The sequence below is a fragment of the Lolium rigidum genome, chromosome 3 (genome assembly GCF_022539505.1).
Source record: "Lolium rigidum isolate FL_2022 chromosome 3, APGP_CSIRO_Lrig_0.1, whole genome shotgun sequence".
NCBI lineage: Eukaryota > Viridiplantae > Streptophyta > Magnoliopsida > Poales > Poaceae > Lolium > Lolium rigidum.
This window is the reverse complement of record NC_061510.1, coordinates 3,298,980-3,319,591: the sequence shown is the minus strand read 5'-3', so window position 1 is coordinate 3,319,591 and position 20,612 is coordinate 3,298,980. Positions and strand designations below refer to the sequence as shown.

The following is a 20,612-nucleotide window of genomic DNA, read 5'->3' as shown; positions in this document are numbered from 1 at the left end:
GGGGAGGTGCACGTCCCCCCACGGCATTGGGACGCCGGCGTCCCGAACATCCGCGCCACCGCAACGGTGACGTAGATCCGCTCGCGTCCGGGAGGCGCCGGCGGCCCCATTGCGAACGCCGGCGGCGCGACTTGCCGGCCGCCGCCGGCCTCGTGGTCGTTGGCGGACGGCTCGAACTCGCGCTTCGGGCCATGGCGGCGCGGAAGCTTCGAGCCGCGCGTGCGGCCGGAGTGGAAAGTGGGGACAGCCCCTTCCCCGGCCCACATTTAATAGGACCAGGGCACCGACAGTGGGCCGGCCACGCGGACAGGGCGGACACGCGAGGACGCCGCGTGCCATCCGCGGCCACGCAAACCCGGCCCAGATTTGGGCCGGGTTTGCGTCGTTCCGGATGCCGCGGCCGTCCGCTTTTGCGGTGGGTCCCCGCGTTGGGCCGGCTTTTTGTCCGTTTCGACCCATCCGGACGCGCGGGCGCAGGATGGGTCGCGCGGTTGGAGATGCCCTAAATTACCTTGTGACAAGTTGGTTACGTCGACTTGCTGCTATGTCCGCGCAAGGCCAAGCTCGATATAATAATTTTAAAAATATCGCATCATGCACAGACCTGTTGGGTCACCGATGGGTTAATCAGTCATGATGGATTTGGTAGAGGTTGACCTAGTCAAACCTGATCTGGTCCTCCCTCTTCGCGTCGTCCCTATACTAGAGTGTGCATGGCCATCGCCCTCTTTGCATGACCACATGTTCGATCGCACGAGCACCAAGCGCTTTGTCTGGCCTTGGCGCTGCACCTGCGTCGCCTCAAGTTCAGTTAGTGGGCCGCTGAACTCTTTCTCCTCGTTGAACCCTTCGACCTCCTTTTCGACAAACTCATCCATCTCCTTGTGCTCCGGCGCCTTGCACTCAGCCTCCTCATCAGTAAGCTTGGCTGACATGGTCTGTAGGCGGCCATGCATGATCGGGAGGAGAGGTTGTCGGAGTAAGGGCATCTCCAACCGGGCGACCCATCCCGCGCCCGCGCGTCCGGATGAGTTGAAACGGACAAAATCGCGGCCCAGCGCGCGGACCCATCCCTAAAACGGACGGCCGGGGCGTCCGGGACGACCCAAACCCGGCCCAAATCTTGGACGAGTTTGCGTGGCCGCGGACGCGAAAGGCTGGTCGCTCGCGTCCTCCCCTTGTCCGCCCTCGGCCCGCCCGTCTCGCCTCCCACAACGAAACACTCCACTCCACTCCCAAAACCTAGAGATGGCCGACGAAGCGACCGCCGCCGCCACCGCCACCATCGGAGAGGAGGCACCGGTCGCGGCCGTTGCCGCTCCTTCCGTGGAGGCGGCTTCGAACCGGACGCTCCGGTGGTCGTGGAGCCCGGGCCGCCGACGAAGAAGGCGAAGCCCGAGCTCACCCCGAGCAGCAGGGCGATGGAGTCCAAGAAGCGGGCGGACCGGCGCCGGGCGCTTGATCAACGGAAGAAGGAGGCCGCCGCCGAGGAGGAGCGGGTGCGGGCGGCGGAGCACCTCCTCCAACTCCAAACACAGGCGAAGAACACGGTCATGCAAGAGCAGAGCGCAGGCCATGCCGTTTTACGGCCACTCTTCGCTCGGCCAGCACATGCTCATCCCCGGCACCGGCACGGCCTCGGGGGAGCTCGTCCTCATCCGTGACCCCGCCCCTTCCTCCAAGATCAACCGGCCCACCTTCTCGCCCCGTTTGGGCACGAATTGGGGGCGCATTCCGGGCGGCACGCGTACCGCTCACGGGATGGGTCACCGGAGGTGGGAGAGTCCATGTCGGGGCCGTCACCTTCGTCCATTGACCTCAACCGTGCGCCGGCGAACTCCAAAGGCCACAAGAACCCGGCAGCAGCCTGCCATGGCCGGCGCACGCAACCCTGTTCGACGATTTGTCGGCCGCGCGCGCGCAGTCACCGTCGACCGTGCAGGCCCCTACGTCTTTCGCGCGACGATGCCGGCCACCCCGCCATATCCTTCGACACAAAGCAGGCTCCCCGTGCACCTCCCGTTGACACACAGAGGGCACAACCGCCCGTCCCGGCAGCATAAACATCGAGGAGGAGCCGTTGTTCGTTGAGGGACTCACACAAGCCGCAGCTGCACAAGCTAGAGCTCGCCGGTAAGCAAGCGAACCGCCAACTACACGGAGAAGGAGGACAAGATGATCGTCAATGCATGGTTGACCATCGGGCAAGATGCGTTGACAGTGCCGAGCGAAGGGGACCGCATTCGGCGCCGGGTCTATGAATACTTCCATGAACATCGCAAATATGGACAGGAGCCATTTGAGAGCGACCGCAGCGACATATCGATCCAAAAAAGGTGGGGAACAATTCAAACGGAATGCAACAAGTTCCAGGCGGCGTATGAGCACGCGAAGCGGCTCCCCGTTAGTGGCATGGGTATGAAGGACTTGGTATGATTCTTAACCTCAACTTAATCATCCGATATTCGCACATATGTTTATCGTTGTTCTCTCGCTTTGCTCTAGGTGTGGCGAGCTTTGGACTTCTACAAAGCCAACAATGGAGACAAGACCTTTGCCTTCCCTCATTGTTGGAAGGAACTCCAGGGCACCCCCAAGTTCCAGGAGGGGTTTGAGGGGTACATGGCGACCTTGACTGGCAACAACCCCGCCAAAGATGCCACGGTCATTGACCTTGATGGTGGGCAGCCTTGCGGTAGCTCCGGTTCTCGTGCAAGTCGTCCACGCGGCCACAAGTCAACCAAAGCCGACATGAAGCGTGATGCTTCCTCCGTATTATTGTATGGCACTTTGAAGGAGATGCATGCGGATAGAGAGGTGTCCACGGACAAGAGGGATGAGAGGAGGCGCCGGGAGAAAGAAGAGGACAGGAAGAAATTCTTTGATGTCCAGCAGAAGAAGCTTGAGATTGAAGAGGTCAAGGCCCAGTGCCAAAGCTAAAGAACTTGAGCTCAAAGAGAGAGAACTTGAGCTCACAAAGACCGGCAAGGGCGAAAGAGGTGGAGATGAAGGCGAAGGAAATTGAGCTCAAAGCAATGGCAAGGGCCAAAGAGATGGAGATGAAGGCGCAGGAAGTTGAGCTCAAACGCCAAGCCGAGGACAACCTCATCATGAACGCCGACTTGACCAACATGAGTGAGGCGAAGAGAGCTTGGTTCGAGAAGAGGCAGAAGGAGATCCTCGAGCGCCCAAATTGAGTTAGACAATCTCAATTGTAATTTTTATATTTTTCTCAAACTATGGCACATTTTAATTGATTTATCATGCTACATTTGATGCTATTTTATACTATTTGCTATATTTTATGTTTGTTATATATTATTCCATGTTTATGAGATATTATTCTAGATTTAGACATTGTTTTATAAAGTATCTGTGGCCAGATGGCCTATTTCCCAAAGAAGTAGGCCAAATGGCCAAATGGGGTGGCCGCTGCGTTGGGCGCAGCGTGCGACCCAAACGGACACGCGAACGCGGGGCGCTGTCCGGGTGTCCGTTCGGCCACCCAAACGGCCCAAAACGGACGGCCCAGCGCGTCCGTTTGGGTCGCCCGGTTGGAGATGCCCTAAGGGGACTAGGGGAGAGGGATGGGTGCATCTGCGTGGAGTGAGAGGGTGAGGCCGTGCGACACTGCCTTTTAAGCCAGAGGCCATGGCGGGAAACCTTGCGAGGATCACGCGGCCGCCTCCGCTTCCGGCGCGCGAGGCAACCCGTCGGCCGAGAGGGGCTTCGTTGTGTCTGCCATGGCAGCGCTGCTCTCAGGATGACGATTGGACAAGAAAAAAAAACCTTGCGTGGACTAAATGGATCATCGCCTTGGGGTCACCTATCATCCTAGGGAGGCCATGGGGCGGATAGCTATCCATGCAACCATCCAAACGGATTGTATCCGATTTGAGTGGCCATGTTGATGATACCCTAAGATCAAATGTGGTATATGTTCTTATTAGTTTAATATCTGATATATGGGTCATGTGTCCACAATAACATTAAATTCTATGAGTGAATTCCACTTTTTACCATCTAATTGTGCATTTGTGACACATATCACCCTATTTAGTGGAAATTCTAACGAAATATCTTATCTAGGAGAATTTTGAACATGGTTTTACCTGTTGCTTGTTATGTTAGAGAGAACCGGCATAACACACCGTTGTGGGGCGAAAAAATGTGTAAAAATTGGATTGTGTCATCGATGATCATGCCTGGACTTCCCTTAACCATTTGCTCCATTTATCGTCGTCATCCTGGCATTTTTAAACCTTGGTAATCACCTAGCACCTTGTCCACTCGACACGCATTAGAAAACAAGTGTCCAAATCTTCTAAATGAGCCAATCTAGATGACTTTTTACTCAATGGGTAATTAGCATCAGAAATACATAACTACAAGGTAAAAAATAAAATTCACTCTGAATTTACTTTTTTGAGGTAGGATCCACCACAATAGCTTGCTTCTGGGACACATGTCGCCCGGGCTTACTGCTTGGCTTGGTGCATCCCAACCAAATCGAATCTAAAACGAAGCTGGCTTATTTATTACTCCCTCCGGTCGGATTTAATCGAAGCGGAGGGAGGGCTGTGAACGCACGTCTTTAGCGGACGGATGCATCGATTAATTGCGTCCAGAGGTAGTAGAACCGAAAAACCAAAGCTGGATGAAGTTGGCTTATTCAGAACCGAAAAACGAACATGGTTCCCGATTCGGTTGGAAATGTTAAATTTTCATCAGATTAGTGTCTCTTCACTCTTCTATGTGATTGGACTGTACCACGGAGTACCCCTTAGCGTCGACGAACTATAACTTTGGTGAGTAAGCTGCTAATAGCCAACAGAAGTACTACCTTTGTCCAAAAAAGAATGTCAAAATTTAATCTAAATTTGAAGATGTATTTTCATGTATAGATACACTCTCCCTCCCCCGGGTGGCGGCGCCGCGCCACTCCGGGGAGCCCCCTCCTCACCGGGCTCCGGCCCCCTCCTGACCCTCCCTCCCCTCGCCGCCGCCGGAGGTGTCGCCGGGCAAAGTCCGCGCGGCATGGCGGTGGCGGGGGCTTCAGATGGCTGCGACCATGGGCGGTGGGGGCGGCGTCCATGATCTCCTCTGGTGGTGGTGGTGCGCGGCGTCGGCGATCGGAAGGCGAGGCGGCGGCGGTGGGGGCGTGGCCGGATCTTGGCCCTTGTGGCCTGGAGGCGGCAGGCTACTGTGCCTTCTCCTCCGCGTGAAGGGATGCTCCGTCCGCATCACATGGGAGCCGGTGTGGCGGCCCCAGGCATGGTGGGGGCGACCTCCTCCTCGAAGGTGGATGGCCTGGTTGGGATCTGTGGTGGGGATCTTGGGATCCCACACAGATCTCCGGCGGTGAAGATCCAGTCGACGACGAGTTTTGGGTGACGGGGCAGCCGGTGAAAACCGTGCTTCGCTCTCGGGCTTGGCGGATGATGGCGGTGTCGCTTGGCGTCGTTATCTTGTCGAAGGCATCATCTTTTCTTGTCTCGTCACTCCACTCGGCGAGTTGGAGATGTGTGGCTACCGTTGAAAATCGTGCTCCGACCCTGGTCATGGCGGGCGATGGCGACGTTACGCGTCGTTACCTTCTTGAAGGCATCGCCGTCGCAACCTGCATCTACTCACTCGTGCTGCTTCGGGGGAAACTCTAGATCTGGGTCTCTCGGATCGGACGATAGCGGCGCTACCTGCGTCATTCTACCTCTTGGGGCATCATTTTTGGAGTAGCTGCTGGATGTTGGCGGATGTTGGTGGAGTGGTATTCATCTACCACATTGTTGGCGCTGAGTCTCGGTGGCATGGTGCTACAGGGTACCGACGAAGGATGCGAGATGATGTATGCGTGCAGGATGGTGGAGTTGTCTGGCGTCATGGTGGCATCGACGGTAGCTCTTGCAAGATTAATGCAATGATCTCTCTTGAAGATGGAATAGGGGAAGACGGCGGTAGCAACTTTTGTGGCGTGTGCATTGACGTGCGCTGAGAGTCTGCTTGACTGGATGTGCTTCTCACCTACTATTGGACGGTTTGGGAAGGCATTTGGTTTTTTGGTTGATGTGAGTTGGTGTATTGTCACCTCTTTCATCCCACTGTATAGGTTTAGTAAGGTGGCTTCGAAGTTGATCTTTTGTATCGTTCTTGTAAGATTTTGTGAATAATCTAATAAAAATGACCGTGGGCATCGTTTGGATGTAGAAGTTGGAGTGATATTTCCCCTATTTCAATTTTTTTTATAGATACACTCAAATTTAAACAAAATTTCGACATTTTTTATGGATGGAGGGGGTATAACCGTCCAAAGCGCGCAGGAATAGCACCACGTGCACCGCCAGTCCACCACCGCATCGCATATCGGAATTGATCGATCGGCTCCACTTCGCTCACAAGAATCCCACCGATTCTGCGCCGTGACAAAAGGAGCATGCCGCTCCAGTCCTTCCAACACACACCCTGTCCGTCACGGGCACTCACACTCATCTCACTCGCTCACTCACAATCACTAGGCACGCCAAATTAGGAGCTCGAAGGTACCGTCCTGGCAGCAATGGCTTGCCGGCGGCGGTGTGGCTGCAGGGAAGCGGTGCTGTGGGCGGCGCTGTGGCAGTCTCTGCTCCTGCCGTGGACGCTGGGCGTGAGCACGCCGGCGAAGGCTGCCGAGCCAGTGGTGGTGGCCGGGCCAGTATCCAGGGTGGAGGATGCAAGGCTGTTCCACATATACTACGGCCAGGCATTCAAGGTCATCAAGAACACCTGGGACGGCAAGAGCTACCTTCTCATGCAGGTACAAATTCACACACTTATATTTCTTTACGTTAGCATCAATCTTACAGGCAATGGCGTTTTTAATGTTGTAGAACACGTCCAAGATGGCGACCAAGACCAAGTACTGCACGGGAAGGATCAAGTCCTTCGTGATCCCCATCGCCAATTACTCCGTCGACACCACGGCTTCTCCAGGTAGGAAGCAGAGTACAGCGTGTATGGACATGGCAAACTTATCAGAGTAATATAGTTTCCACCTCTGTTTGCAGTGTCATTTTTTGAGGTGAGCAATGCAGGAGCGAGTCAAATTGAGATCATTCTCCAAGAGAACCATTTGCATACACCAACGTTCAGGAGTCCGTAGCTACCTTCTACTATTCTACATACATCCATAATATAGTGAAACAAAAGCAACAACAAAAACTCAAAAGCGAAAGAGAAAAACAAACCCTCAGTCTAGTATTTGCAGAGTTTAAATGTTATCCGTTTAAAATGTTTTATCTATTTGAGCCCAAGAGTACTGTTGGCATGTATGCAGCTACTTGGAGTGCTAGATAACTTGAAAGGGATAACATCAGGTCAGGTTGCCTCTCAGTGCGTGCTCCAAGCGTATGCAAGTGGAAATGTGCAGCTTGTGAACAAGACAGACGCACAGAAACTATTACAGTTTAGCACACATTTCATCGGCAGTACAGATGAAGATAAAGGTTGCAATTTTGCAGCTTATGTACCATCAGAAGAGGATACACCGTTGCAGGTAAACCACTAATGGTACTTTGGGCTCCATTGCAATGGTCTCATCAGTTATAAAGAAAAACTAATACTGTGTCGTAAATGGTTCTGATCAGAGGGCCGAGTGGATCAAATACCTGGGGACATTCACAAACTCCGAAGACAGGGCTAATGCAGTATATGATGCAGTTAAGACCAGCAAATGTGTATTTACCTTGATTGGGTTATTGTGTAAAAAATGTGTTTATGTACTGAATAATATTAGAAATTGCAGCTTTTTTCTGGCTACATGCATGATTCATATATCGTCAAGGTTTGAAAGTGCAGCTTAACTAGCAAGACCAGATTTATGTACTAATACTAGTTTGTCGAATTTACATGTGCCTAGGGACTATTTCTCATGACTAACAAATTAAGACAAATATTTGTGCCTAATGCAGATTAATACAAACTATTCGTGCCTAATGCAGATTAAGACAAACTATTTGTGCTTAAGCAAAGCAGCTGCGAACCTCAGTACCCGATTCAAACCCATAGTAGCATGGATTGAATACACAGAGGTATGCAACTTTACATCAACTGAATCATGAATTTTTTTTATCCATGTAAGAAAAAAAAATACAAGTACTTAATGATCATCAATGTACTGTAGGGAGTGTGGACATTTGTCAAAGAAAGTTACAAGTTACAGGTAGTATGAATTTATATCGCAGAAGTTACAGAACTTTTAAAAAGAAAGTGGACAACTGATGTGCACGTCTGTATTTATTCCATGAGCAGTATGTCACAGATGCAGGCGCAGAAACTGTTGATGCAACTATTACTGATAAGAGATTCAACATTTCCGATCCAGAGGATATGGACAACCTACATGCTATTCTTTGTGTGAGTTCCAATAATTATGAACCTAATGTCATGCCTTGTACTGCTAAAACGCCAGCCAGATCAACATTTGAGATGATGCTGAAAAAACACATTTTCTACTAGTATTTGACACTGCTTATATGAACTTTAAGATTGTTATAATTATAATTTAACTTGATCACTTATAGAAAAAGAAAATTCGAAACACCAATTGATCTATTACTTCACAATTGTTTACTAGCATCTAACTAAGTCCGGTTCATCTTTTCAGACAGTAGATGTGGTCATAGATCAGACATATGCCTCAGATCCGGCAAAGTACAAGCTATCCACATTTTTGGATAATATTAATGTGGGCCGTGACTCTTGTTTCAGTTTTGTTACTAACCAAAGTGTATGGAGATTTGACAAGAGAATAGGGGATTCAAAGACACTTGGTAATGACACTTACCTTTCACATGTTTCTCTATACACAAGAAAATATCTAGGTTTAGCCAGTGTGGTATGGTTTAATGTATGTAATGGCCTAACGAATTTTCCTGTTTTTTTTTGTAAGATTGGTTTGATGGAGCTATCTCCCAGCCACAGTTGGTTCTGGCTGATCTAATAGAAGCTTTCTTCCAAACGGGAAACTATACAACAATTTACTTCAGGAACCTTGCAAAGGTATATCAGCATATGCTGTGTTCTTTTTTCCAGATTAAGTTTTTTTCCTTCTACTACATTAAACCCCAGTAGCTCTATAAGAAAAGATGTTGACCGGCATCATTATAATTACTCAGGAAGAGGGGGTCACAGAACTAGACCCTGCAATGTGTAGTAGGAGCATATCCACACCAATGGAGCCTACGATCCTGCCCTGCCAATGAGGACCCTAGATGAACATTAAGGCAATTGAACCTACTGTGGTCGCAAAACAGTGGAAGTGTTGAACTATTCTGATTTTCTAGGTAACTGACAAGGTGTGGCTTGACCGCCAGTGCTTGTTAAGCATGTTAGATTGCGTACTTGACAAAGACATGTCACTATAGTCATTCATTTACTTTTTCAATAGCAGAAGTCGTATCTTTACCTGTCGATCATCTGATAAAGTGGTTACAAAACTAACACCATCTTGTTTTCAGGAATACCATCACTTGAGAATGACTAAACTATTCTTGGTACACATATTTACAGTTTTGTTGAATGATCCATAACAACTTATTTTAAGGCTGCCTTGTAAGCTCGGTTACTGTCTTAGAGGATTAGTCACGTTGTTTGGGTTACAGGCAGACATACAAGGAGAAATTGCAGAACATTCGTGAACAGTAAGATTAGCACCAGGGATACCTTTTGTGGGTTAAAACTTAAAAGTATGGAAGCATGAAACAGGAACTGCAAGAGCAACTATACATATCTGCTACCAGAGCGCACTTTTGTTATAGCTTATACTCCATAGTCAGAATTCAGCAACTCTCAGCTCCATAGTCAGATAAGATTTAAGACAGCAGATTACATAACATTTTGCCTCATATGTGTATCATGCTACCACGGCTCCAAAAGAAATAAGATCATCATCCTTATGAGCCATCACAAGCGCACTGAATGGGAATAAGAACAAACAGCCACAGATCCAACTGGAAGAAATTTACCCACTGAATTGCTCCTTTATTCCCAAGAAAGCGAACTTCAGTCTATTAGTTTTGATGTGGAAGGGTATATCTATTCATCTCTGTTCCATGACATGTACAATGGGTCTCCAAGGGTCCTGAAAATAACTAAATGTGATAATCTTGGAGCAACAGTTTGAGCTCTCACTAGTAACCAATTGCAAAATTTTATATATGCAACAAGCTGGCCGCTAGAGCTCAAGCTTTTGTATCATGGAAAGATAAAAATGCTATTTGGTTCAAACATAGTATTTTCCTCGATTTATTGAAAATGAACAGAAGCAAGAGCTGCATTGGCTTAATCGAAAAAACCAAAATACATTCAAGTAGATAACAAAGGGTTCGTGAAAGTAACTGGTATGAACTCTTAAAACCATGTTTCGGATGGGAAACTGGATGTCCATTAATACTAGTGAGCAAATTATGAAACATACCTTGGCTTCACCATGTACAGAACAACTATGAAGCCCAGAGCAAGGGAAAGGCATAAACCACCAATAGTCAAATACGCAATACCAATGAAGTTATTTCTCCCTCCAATCCAAGATGCAGTAGAAAGGACCACCGATTTTGATCCTCCAATACTATATGTGTTATAGTTGTTCTGTATAACCACAGTTATAGTATCATTTGCCATGATATCTTTCTCAATTCTGCCATATAGCTTTCTGAAAGTTGGGAGGGCAGCGGTTCTCATCCAAACAATGAGATCTTCTTGCTCACTTAACTACAAATTGTGACAAGAATGATAAATTAATGCGTAAAATATGTAGAAAATGATGCGATGGCAATGAAGATCTGCCATATTCCAGAAAGAGGAAAAATTCACGTACTGGTATGCTCTCGTTTAGCTTAGCACCACCTATGAGACCTCCCTTCTGGAAGTTACTAGGATAGATATCACTGCCGAATTTATTATTCTTGTCACTCTTCCATGCTATACCCTTTTTGTTCACTTCAATAGTCTCCCCATTGACCTTGACTGTATATGTGTCATTGAAGAAACTCCAAGCAACAAGGCCACATGGAACAATAGGAGCACCATGAGCGTTATCTTCAGGATAACATTCTTTTGTTAAATGCGCTGCATTCTTATACCGCAGTTGTTTGTCACTTCGACTTTTCACATACCTAGGAAAAGAGGACAACAATTGGTCTGAGTATGTCAACACAATATCTTCTGACAAGACACTATCAAAATCAGTAGAACAGAATGTGGTAGACATAAATGAATACATGCAATCCAGTTCAACGGTGTCTTACTAAAATGCAATAGAAGGTGGGAAATAAATTTTGTCAAGTTTGTTGCAAACACTGATTGAGAACCACACGGGGAAGGAATACATTTTTTCTAACTCAGCAATTCATTTGGGAATATACCTTCGATGGTTTTGATAGAAGTTGCCAATCTGGTAATACACATGGATTGGACTCTTCATGTGTTTATGCACCTGAAAGGCATACAATAACCAGTTAACTCATAAACAATTAGGATTACAAAACACTGGGTCTAACATCACGAGCATTAAGGGAAACCATCACAAGTACATATGTAATAGCTGAGAAAGCAAGCATTGCACACTCACAGTGAAATTGAGTGTGCATGTTTTGTCAATCTTGGAGTTCTGAATGAACCCGATCTTGTCATCGGTGTGCACACAACTCATATCATATCTCTCCGCCAGTTCGACAACCTGCATCACAGCCACAGAATAAACAAAAATGCACCATAAAGAATGACAGTAGAGAAAAGTAGTATGACCGGAGACATTGGCACCTAACCTGCAGCGACGCATTCAGAGTGACAACCCCAATCGGAATGAACAGGAACGCGATGAGCAAGAAGGCAGTAATGACCTACGCATGTCATCACATACAAGGATCTCATAAGTTCCATGTGTAACAGAGCAAATGTATATATATCTGGAGACAAAACAAATTGGTGTCTGGGATAGTTACAATTCCAGGTGTCAGCAGTGGCTTGCATGCTGGCAGCTCCTGTTGCGTAAACTTAGAATCTGCAGGTAGACCAAACGAAATAATGCACATCAATTTCTTGAAATAGTACTTTAACTGAAAAGATTCATACTAATAAGTTAAGATAAAAGAAATAAGGAGTCAGGTGGCAAGACGTACATTTGGGCTTATTGGTTTTCCTTGCGTCCCCATCCAATTCCGAAGGATCCATCTGCTCAGGCTACGAAACTGGAGGCGAAAATAGAAACATGAGTAAATTATTCCGAGAATTAATAAACAAACGTAATTAGAATCCGGGGACAACTGCAATGTATAGTCCGAAAAAAATATATAGAACAGTCAAAGCTACGGTCCACGGAGATCAACTCCTGTGGTGCACAACTGAGTCGAAAGCAGGATTTGGAGTGAACGGGACCCACTTGATGCTACGGAAATGATAGAAAAGGACTCCGTCCTTTTGTCTAATCATCATCAACCCTAATGACCCACCCATGACTGTCAGTCTCTTGTACGGTTTATCTACGGATCCTCGTCGTCCCTCTCTAAGCCGCGATCATTATATGATAATTATATGCATACAGGCATAGCCCTACCGCGCGTACCAAGGCCATCGCGGAGAAGTAGGCGCGCGCGCCGCAACCAAATCGCGAGGTTTCGAGCTCATAATTAAACCACCCTAATCGCGCGCAAGGAAGTGGGATTTCGTCGCCCGCAAGCGCGGACGAACTCCACAAGACCGCGATTGACCTGGCCAGGCGGCAAGCGGCAGGCGCGCGCGAGGGTCGGCTGGAACCGGGGAATTGCTGAGGGGTTAGGGTAGGGAGGATCGGGTAGGTCGTCGGGAGCTTACCGACGAGGAGGGGGAGAGGAGGTGGGGGTCGCCGGCGCGACGGGAGAGGGTGGGGTCCGGGTGGTGGACGGCGAGCGGTTTTGGGTGGGCGGTGGAGTAAAGCGGGGGGAGAGCGACGGTGAGAGAAAGCCGACGAGGAATGAGACTGTGGTGGCGACTGGCGAGACAGAGACAGCTCGGTGGTGGGGGTGGTGGCACGCCACGCGCTGGCTGCGGCCCAGGTGATTCTTGATTTCTGATGGGCTCTTTTTACAGATTCCGATGGGCCTTTTTCTCGTTTGTGAATTGAAAGTAGTACTAAGAGCATCTCTAGCAGATTTCCATAGCAGCGAGTCACATATTACCGCGAGCTCAGAGCCATCGAGATCGTGGGATCCGCCGCCGTGCCGCTCGAGCTCCTGCGATATGAAGGCGTCGAGCTCCAGCGCGCCGTGCCGCCTCACCTTCACCGAGGCTTTGTTTACTTCTAGGGGCGCCGCCTCACCTTCACCTCCAACGGCGCCGCCTCCGCCGAGCTCCCACAGGTGAGAGTCGGCCCGTCTTCGTCGTCACGGTCGCTGTCGCCACGCGGCGAAAGCGCCGGCAGAGGCGGGCTACACGACCCGGCGGGCGGGGCCTCGGCTTCCTCGTCGCCCACCTCGGAGCGCGTCGGCCGGCGCGCGCACCTGCGCGGCCACCTGCGGCCCGCCCGCTTCCGCGCTCCATCGGAGCGCGCCCGCCTCGCGTGGTCCGCCTCCAACCGCACACTTGGCAATGACCCTCCGCCACCAATTCGGCCTCCTCCCCTACCGGCCCGTCGTGCGCGCGCCATTGCGAAGGGAGGGGTGGTCTCGGCGGTGTGGCTAAGGCGAGGATGCTGACGAAATTGCTCGCCGGAGGATGAGCCTTTTCGCGGCGGAGCGGCGGCAGAGAGTTGGGTTTTGGAACCCAACTCCCCTCCGTGGCCTGTATAAATACAGGGCGGCCGTCGGTTTTCTCGGGCCCCCAAACTAAGTTTACGGGCCAGGCCTCGAGTTCAGACTATGTTTTTTTGGTCTCTGTTAGAGTTGCTCTAAGTCCGGTTTGTTCGGGAGCCCCTATTATGCGCTTTGGGCCTAGCCTATTTTCGTCCTAGGGTTCTGATGACGGATTTCGGTACGGATTTCCTTTTTTCTTTTTTCTTCGGTTCTTTTCTTGGTTTTCTCTGTTTTCGCATTTTTTCATTTTTCTTGTTTTCTTGTTTTCTTTTTCTTTCTCTGATTTTGAGCATTTTTCAAATTCAAGAGAATTTTAAACTCGAGCATTTTTTAAATTCGAGAAAAATTGAAATTAAAGCAAATTTTAAATTTGAGCATTTTTAATTTCGAGCAAATTTTAGCATTTTTAAATTCAAGCATTTTTTTAAAGACAAGCAATTTTCAGTTTTGTGCAAATTTTTGAATCTGAACATTTAAGTAATTCGAAATTTTGTGGATATGATTTTTCTCTAAATCACAATTTGTTTAAATTTAAAAATTATTTAAATCAAATTTTCTCGAAATCAAAATTCGTTTAGATTTGAAAAATAGTTGCGAAATCATTAAAGCCGAGATTTTAACTAGGGTCTCCTTGCTAGTTGGTCGGAGGATGTAGCCAGCGAGCTAGTTCTCCGTTCGTGTACAAATGAGAAAAACATTGTTCTTCTTATGAGTGCGGGAACAAGTTAATGGTCTGGCCCACCTGGGATTTTCTTCAGGCGATGCCTGGTCGCTCCCGCTAATGAGCGGGAGGTAGGCGCTCCCAACCCTGATGCACCGCACAAAGGGTTCCCTAATGCACCTGCTAAGTACTACTAAAAAACAATTCAACATGTACTCTTGTGCATCAGTGTCGGCCCAATGGGCTCCGGCCTGATGACAATAAATTTTGTTAGCTGCATAATGTGTGTCGCTGGTGTGTCACTTTATTAGCGGCATGTCTTTCAGGCGCCTCCGGTTATACCTATCTGCAGCATAGGTACACAACGCGCCGCATGTATTCCACTTCCGGGCGGCTTGGTGGCTACCACGCCACCGATAAGCTATACCAACGGCGATATATTGGCAGCACGGCGGGCACACGCCGCTAATGCATATTTTTTGGCACGCTGCCGGTGGTCTTTTTGCCTACTAGCAGTTTGTCTTAGTTAGGTCCCCTCTAATATGCAGCCACTCGTTTTGTGATACCAACCTTGTTTTCTTATAATTACTTTCATTATTTTGGTAAATCTTTTAGAATTACAATATTATTTTGTGTAGAAGATAGTATTTTCTTTTTTAACTAAACAAAACAACCCACAACAACATTTTAGGTGCTCCTTCCGTATTTATTTAGTTCTTCTTATGGGTTTAGTCAAAGTCAAAAATTTCAAATTTTAATCCAAAATATAAGAAAACTTATTAATATTAATAATAGCAAATACATATAATATGAAAATATATTGTGTGACAATTCTAATATAATAGATTTTGTTTTCTAAGTATTAATATTCTTCATAAATATTTGACTAAAGTTTATAAAATTTAACTTTGATCAAACCTATAACGTGAAGCGATTGTGAACGAAAGGATTAGTTCCTTTAGGCAATCTTCCAGATATTAATGGAAAATATCTAGTTTTCATTTTTACATTTATGATCATTTGTCATCATGCACGCGTGTTGGGTATGCCATTGCTAGCACACCACAAATCTTCTACATAGTAATGGCAATATCTTATAGCTATGGTCATTTTGTGTCATCATTTACACGCTATGAATGTGATTGCCAGCATAGCTTAAATCAAATCAATTAAAATCCATTCAATTACAACATTATTTGCGATTAATCCTGCAGGCTACAAATACTACAATCCAAGGCATGCTTGATCTCACGGAGAAAGAACATCCAACACACATTCGCTATGAAGGTCATTTTCATCCTCCTCGTCATCCTTGCACCCATCCGCATGGTCGCATCCCGCATCCTGTGCCCCAACGTGCCGCATGTCAGCATGAATGTCGTTTGCAGTAACGCGTGCGGCACAAAGTTCCTGTACGACCACTGCATCGACGCGATGCGGGGCGGTGGCATCGACCCGTCCCCATCGCACACGGAGGAGACCACGGTGTACGCCATCCTCGCTGCGAACCAGGCCGCTGATTCCTACAGAGACACCCTTAAGGCTTTGAGCAACCAGCTCCAGCATAACAAGTCCCTCTCCTTCTCAGAGGGTGAGGCCTACCAGGGCTGCCTGGGTGACTACGCCGCGGCGAGCAACTCAATCGCCCGCATCGTCTATGGTAATTTGGACAACTGCTACTTTAAAGATCTCATCGGCATGTACCTGAGTGGGATTACAAGCATGGAGAGCTGCAGGGACCGTATGCTAGCTCCATGGATGAAGGTGCCGCCGCTTAACCCCAAGGTTGAGCGTGATCGGAACAAGCTTGTGATGGCCTACTTGCTTGGCAGACTTTTAGTAGGCTTTTAGTAGGCCTGTGAGTGTACTCTAGATGTGGATCACTATGTTGACTCAAGAGAAATCAATAAAAACTGGGATTGGCTACCCGGTTTCACATATGTGCTTCTATCTGGCCACTCTGCATCTCAAGTTATTTCCAGGCAAAACTCGAACATTGAATCAATTTGTGGCTTCTAAAAGTACCAAGAAGAAATGCCTTTTTTTTCTTGTTTCGATAGGACGAGTGCGTTTGATACTCGAGGGCGACGTTTCTGGCTCCTCATGCATCTCTATGACGATTTTGAATATCTGAGCTCTAGAATATAAATATATTGCTATTGCATAGCCTCCTTTGCCTCTACTGCCGGTGCCTGATGTGCTTCCTACTAAGCAGCCAGCCGGGCTCTGACGAGGGCGTTGAATCACCGCCGGCTCCAAGCTCGTCTGCAGAGAAACACATGCAAGAGTACAGTCTACTTCTGCACGTGTAAGAGGTGATTGACTGTGGCCCTTTGACGATGATGGAGGGCCCGATTTCTACCCTGGCAAGGACGAAGGCCTCAGCCGCAAGCACAAGTTGAAGACCCAGGCCGACAAGATCGACGACAGAAGTCCTGGTATTCATGGCCATGCATGATTGGAGTTTTTCTATGGTCAGCTTCTCTCCAGTGTTTATGTCAGTTTGTAATGTTTGGTACTAGTTGTTTTTAATCCAGTTTGGAACTACTTGTGTTTAATTCAATTGTCATTCGGTTTGATTCAGAAATCTGGCAAGTAACAAAGTGGGTACTTTTTATCCGACATGCGAAATAGTTCAAATATAGAGTTTAGTGAATAAAATATTCAGATGGAACTTGTTCTTGTGCCCATTGGCGCCACTTCACAACAAATTTTAAAATTGGTCGATTGGCGTATACACGTTGTGCTGCAACAAAGTGGCATTCCTGATGATACATCCCCTGATGACAATCGAAATCAGAACGTAAGAGCCTGCCATGCCAAGAGCTTCAGCCGATATGATCTCACCATCAAATCTGAAATCTGACTTACACTCACGAAACTTGCATCAACTGGAAAAGAAGATGTACTCTAAACTTTGACCTGACTTCACGTCAGGCAGTTGTATGCTGTTGAACGGACTGAAGCAACAACATTAAGAAAAATAAATAGACTCGCTCTTCCAAGAACATTCAGTTCTAAAAACTAGTTCATGTAATTATTACATGTAGCAAAACTGCAACCATCCTAGTTCTCATTACATCTCCATTGCACTTCACGTGTCGCAGATTGCTAGCCAATGCAAAACCAGTGATCAAGAATCCGGAGAGGAGCAGCATCATACAGTCAATGTACCTGGATAAAAAAAAGAGCAGCATGTAGAATTTCACTAAAAGGCACACAAAATGACAGATTGTTTGCTCAGAAGATAACAAAAATAGATTCAAATTAGTTGTCTGATTATGGTTGCTCTTCCTGTTTCGAGAATCATGAAGTTTCATCGCCAGAAGAATTAGGCAGGAGGGAGTTGAGCTGTCGTTTTTTACATCGACCATGGACAAGGGCGTGTGATGTCCTGCTTATCAGATCATATCATGTAAGCTTGTAATAACATCGATCATGGACTATAATCACCAGGGCCGGTCCACCTGGGGCGAGATTTAAAAAAGGGCCCTTGTTCACCTAAAAAAAAAGGTTAGTTCAACCAAATATATGAAATGATGGGTCTTATCCTGCCACTTAGAATATCAATCTTTTGTAGAACTATATTGTTTTCTTGCTATTATTATCATTATGTATTTCTCTGGACAGTTACAAATGAAGTGTTTTAGTTCAAAGCAGTAGGAGCCTTACCCTATTCCAAAATCACGCACTACATAGCACACATCTTTGAACTAAAAAACTTCATTTGTAACTGTCCAGAAAAATACATAATGATAGTAATAGCAAGAAAACAATATAGTTCTACAAAAGATTGATATTCTAAGTGGTAGGAAAAGACCCATCATTTCATATATTTGTGTGCAAAACAAACAACCTTATCAAATGGGGAACGCGTTTAGAGCAAGTTTAATAGTAGAGCCAACTGTTGGCTATAAGCCAAGTGCCATGTCACCTATAGTCAATCTAGAGCTAACATGTACAATAGTGAGTTATACAATTGTACTACTTTATCAATGCATGACACACCATTCACTCTCACAAAGTGCCTAGGAGCACGTGCTAGAGCTGGCTCTTGCATGAGAGCCCACTCCTCTTCTCTCTCCTTCTCTCTCTCCTCCAACTATGCAACAATATATTATTTTAATCCTTGTAGCCAGCTGACTAGTATTTATTGTACTTGCTCTTATGGGAGGGAGTCAGCGAGGGAGACGTACAATCTCTGATGCCTCCAACGTCTAGTGGATGGGGAACAACTAGAACATTGAGATGGAAAGAGAGATGGTTGGGGGAGCAAAATAGCGTTGTTGATGTCCATTAACGGCTGCAGCAACCTCGGATTTCGAAAGGCACCAGGGGCGGCGGCTGTTCTTTGGGAATAGAGAATTTGGGAGAGGAGACGATTTGACTATGGGAATACAGTCGAGCAGGCAGCAACGTATCGATCGAGTGAAAATTTTATTACCGATCCATGTCTTCTTGTTACGTGGTGGGCTTTGGGCCAATTTTATTTTCTGAAACCTCTAGCAAGAAATATATATCTGGTCTAGTATAATGGAATACTACCTGAGATGGGCCCCTGCCTCCTAGGGGCCCAGGGCGGTCGCCCCGTTGCCCCCCCCCCCCCCTTATGGGCCGACCCTGATTATCACAAGGACGTCTGATGTCGCCATCAATGGTTTCTCACACTAACCTGCTCGATGTGGCGGCGGCTCGCTCGCTGGTCGACGTGACGGCGTAGTGGATGAGGCGGTGGATTCTCCGGCGGATGTGGCCGCGTGGAATGGATGAGGCGGCGACGTCCCTGCTTGATGTGGCGGCGGCGGCCTCGATCGCTGGTGTGGCGGTGGCGGCCTCGCTTGTTTGTGTTGCTTCCTTGGTCTACTGCTGGGCTGGGCCGAACACTACTAAATTTAACTTTTCCCCATATTTTTTACACCTTGTTGGGCTGCCGCGCTCAATCCTAACTGTTGAAGGAAATCATACCTCTCCTTTTTTTTAGGAGAAGTAAAAGGTATTGTAAAACAAGTCATTCTTTATCCCCAATCAAGAACTGACCCCGCAGTCAGAAAAATTAATTTCCCCAAAAATGACCGAGAATCGAGTGCTGGATATAATACCTTCAGAAGGAGAGCGCATCTAGGAGGGCTAGGAGATCCTGTTGCAGGTCATCGTACGACGGCACCTCCACTTCTAGCGGTTGGTCAGATAGTCCGTACCTCGCTAGTCCAGACTGACGGCGTCGTACCCGGCCATGACCAGCATCAAGAAGCATCAGGAAGGACCTCTGCCAGAGAAGGCGACGCACCAGCGATGCCCTCGAACACCAAAACACGCACCGGCGATACCTCCGCCTCCTACAATCTCCATTTCGTTTCCCAAAGCCACTTCCTCGGCCTTCTATGATCTCCTGCACCACAGCTGAGACTGGACGGGCGACACGTCGCGATGACCACCACGCCCCGCTCCCAAAACCGTGTAAGAGGTAAGTGTTGGGGAAGGGGGCGGCGAAGGGGGCGAGGTGGAGATATAGCTAAGCCTGCCGGGGTTATGGGTCGCGGCGGCTGTGTTGCCGGAGTTGTGACAGCCAAAGATCGCCTGTGGAACTCCATCCAGCGAGGTCAAATCCTCATGGACCCAGCACCTGAATTTAAATCCTCATGTACGCGAATTTAGCTTCCTATTTATACTTGATGCCTAGGCTAGACCTGGTAATCATGAAATTTATCTTGAGGACTATGCTTTAGTATTTTACCAAGATTAAAAATCTTAGTTCATGCCTATGGTTGTATGAAGTGAAATTCTCTCCATTTTAAAATACCTTTTCTTTTAGGTACCTTGGTATACCTAATCATCACAGAACGCTTCGCAACGCGGAATGGAATCTGATAGAGTCTGGTTTTGCTTCTAAACTGGGTTGCTGGCGAAGCAAAATATTATCGTATGGTGATAGTCTTGTTCTCATTAACTCTGTATTAACAAGCTTGTCTATGCTCATGTTGTATTTTCTTGAAATTCCGGTTGGCATTTGATACGTCCAAAACGTATCTACTTTCCCGAACACTTTTGTTATTGTTTTGCCTCTAATTTGTGTATTTTGGATACAACTAACACGGACTAACGCTGTTTTCAGCAGAATTGCACTGGTGTCTTGTTTTTGTGCAGAAACTCGA

At 47.5% G+C, this 20,612-nt stretch overlaps 2 protein-coding genes across 2 annotated transcripts; one reads left to right on the top strand and one right to left on the bottom strand.

Annotated features, from left to right (window-relative positions):
• The first annotated feature begins 6,553 nt into the window (after positions 1 to 6,553).
• Positions 6,554 to 9,259, top strand: LOC124704739. Its single transcript, XM_047237001.1, has 11 exons — positions 6,554 to 6,790; positions 6,864 to 6,966; positions 7,041 to 7,054; positions 7,310 to 7,528; positions 7,620 to 7,691; positions 7,974 to 8,063; positions 8,156 to 8,194; positions 8,284 to 8,388; positions 8,639 to 8,804; positions 8,924 to 9,033; positions 9,150 to 9,259. The coding sequence occupies exons 1-11, from the start codon at positions 6,554 to 6,556 to the stop codon at positions 9,234 to 9,236; spliced, it is 1,242 nt and encodes a 413-aa protein (XP_047092957.1). The 3' UTR covers positions 9,237 to 9,259.
• A 500-nt stretch (positions 9,260 to 9,759) lies between these two features.
• Positions 9,760 to 13,654, bottom strand: LOC124704738 (ALA-interacting subunit 5-like). Its single transcript, XM_047236999.1, has 9 exons — positions 13,328 to 13,654; positions 12,153 to 12,213; positions 11,976 to 12,034; positions 11,799 to 11,873; positions 11,603 to 11,710; positions 11,397 to 11,467; positions 10,850 to 11,147; positions 10,451 to 10,743; positions 9,760 to 10,114 (listed from the first exon to the last, which is right to left on the bottom strand). The coding sequence occupies exons 1-9, from the start codon at positions 13,652 to 13,654 to the stop codon at positions 10,069 to 10,071; spliced, it is 1,338 nt and encodes a 445-aa protein (XP_047092955.1). The 3' UTR covers positions 9,760 to 10,068.
• Between the last annotated feature and the right edge of the window lie 6,958 nt (positions 13,655 to 20,612).